The 2,197-nt window shown below is 43.7% G+C and overlaps 1 protein-coding gene across 1 annotated transcript; it reads right to left on the reverse strand.

Annotated features, from left to right (window-relative positions):
• On the reverse strand, nucleotides 1–1,191 carry LOC116218000 (protein chibby homolog 1-like). The gene is made up of 2 exons (XM_031558041.2): nucleotides 1,092–1,191; nucleotides 1–712 (listed from the first exon to the last, which is right to left on the reverse strand). Exon 2 carries the CDS (start codon nucleotides 478–480, stop codon nucleotides 7–9), a length of 474 nt encoding a protein of 157 aa, XP_031413901.2. The 5' UTR covers nucleotides 481–712; nucleotides 1,092–1,191; the 3' UTR covers nucleotides 1–6.
• Nucleotides 1,192–2,197: the final 1,006 nt, after the last annotated feature.

Here is a 2,197-nt window from a genome sequence, read left to right on the forward strand (position 1 = left end):
CCCGGTTTATTGGAAGATTTCTTGTCTTTTCTTCTCCCTCTTTTCTAGGGCCTCGTCTAAATCTTTGAGGGTGTACTCGAGCACAAAGACCTCTGCCATGGCCTCCGTCAGCATGTCCAGCAGAACCTCCACACGCAGCTTCAGGGCGTTATTCTCCTCCTCCAGGTCACAAACCTTCTTCTTAAGGCGTTGGACCTCAGAGCTGGCCTCAGGCCTCTTGTTAGAGCTCCCCCTAGGGGTGGCTCTAGAGTTTGTGTCGGAGGCTGCAGTATCCTCAGCCCAGTGCCCATCTGCGAAGGTAAGGGTCTGGCCTGCCAGGGTGAGTGTGGGAGTGATGCACTGCGTGTCGTAGTCGAGGGGCGCGGGCCAGGTGGGCTCGACAAGGCGGACCGGACTCTTCTTGGGGTTCCAGACATCAGTGAACAGGCCGGTGCTGTAGGACGGGTACGAGGGAGTGGCCATCATTTTTAACGTGAACATTTTCTGTGGTCCTGATTGGCTGTGCTGTGATGGACGTGGTCCTGTGTATGTGTGTGTGTGTGTGCGTGTGTGTGAGAGTGTGTGTGTGTGTGTGAGTGTAGCAGTAGTCTCTTCTTACATACAGTTGTCTCTGCTCTGCCTTACCAAGGTTAAAGGTGACTTAAGACTGAATATAAGTTTCTGCTATGTGTCACAAGTCCATAAGATGAAGCCATGACATCTGGTAAAGAATCTGAATTTGGAAGATAGAAAAAGAGCTTTTTAGAAAAATAAAGACTGATGCAACTCCTCTTATATCTCATAACTCACCAATTATTTTATTATCTAACTGATATTTTGGTCAGTCAGTTTTAAATAGCTGCACCTGCTAAAAGCTTGCCAAGGTGTACAAGAACTGACATGAATGTAACTAACAAACATATTTTAGTAGGCCTGTAACCACTAAATAGGCCTGAGGGCATGAAACCCCTCACTTGAGGTATTACCTTTATAGTTTATGTTATCAATTAGACTTAGTAAAATTACAATTAAAGAGACTAGGCTCAAAAGCAACCAGAAATAAGCAACCCATAACTATAACCCGTCTACATTTAACAGCCTTTTGCACTTACATCGAATGAATGCTGTTCTGCGGATAACGGGCACATACAGTAACTACTTACTACCAACTGCCAAGTTTGCTAACACTTTCTGTGTCCGCTATTCATCATGGATTACCAGTTATGGAATTGAGCTTCTCCATTGATGGCAGAACAATCGGTGGAACATTCTACAACACAGGATTGTGTTCTAAACGTTTGGAACGAGGCACACTGACGATCCAGATGTGATTGGGAATCTAGCTACGCTTTCATCCCATGTGGAAATCTTTTCGTTCCCCTTAAATTGCCCCTTTCAAAAACCAGCCACATGTTTCGCTCTGGATTTATCTTTGTCGTTCCAAACGTAGCTAATTTCCCCCTTATGCAAGATGTCCTAGCTGAAGCTTCTCTCCGCATACGTGCACAAGATGTGCACTTGCTCTAAGAATGATTCTCCTTTAAACAGTGTTGTAGACAAACACTTTCTTTGTAATATACAATCAATATGACATACAACTACTTTTTTTTTTAAACAATGTCTGTAGAATTGCAAAATGCTTCTCTTCGTCCTCACCAAGACCCAGGTCAATAAAGCCCAGTTGCATAGGCACTGAATGGGGTGTATGTAGGTAGTGCAAGGTGGGATGGATATTGGAGGAAGTGACAGGGTGGGCTCCGCATGCGTGGTGCTGTGCATGAGATGATGGATGTCTCAGTGGGCCTCATTTATAAAACGTACTTACGCACAGATTTGATCTGAGAGTGTTCATGCGATCAAATCCACGTCTAAGTACAGATTTATAAAAACCGTCTTAGACGTAGAAAAGGACGTATCTCTACGTCTGGTTCTAGTTCGTGTAAGTACATTTCCTTGTGGCAATACTGGAGTACTGCAGGAATTCGGAACTCTCCGAGCGCCGACACGCAATTTCATCATCATCATCGTCACCACCACCGTCACCATAGGGCTAATGGTAAAAGGCCAAATGAATGTTTCGCTCAATAAAATCAATTAAACAATTTGAATAATTCATACATGAATGAAATTCACGTCTAATAGGTATTCATTTTAATTCCACACGTGTAAAACATTTCGCTCAATTTATAGCCTATAAAAAGCCTGATAGTGACAGTTT

The sequence above is a fragment of the Clupea harengus genome, chromosome 20, assembly GCF_900700415.2.
Source record: "Clupea harengus chromosome 20, Ch_v2.0.2, whole genome shotgun sequence".
Lineage (NCBI taxonomy): Eukaryota > Metazoa > Chordata > Actinopteri > Clupeiformes > Clupeidae > Clupea > Clupea harengus.

Coding starts and splice junctions, on each gene's coding strand:
- LOC116218000 (XM_031558041.2), bottom strand. CDS start 480: ATGTTCACGTTAAAAATGATGGCCACTCCCTCGTACCCGTCCTACAGC.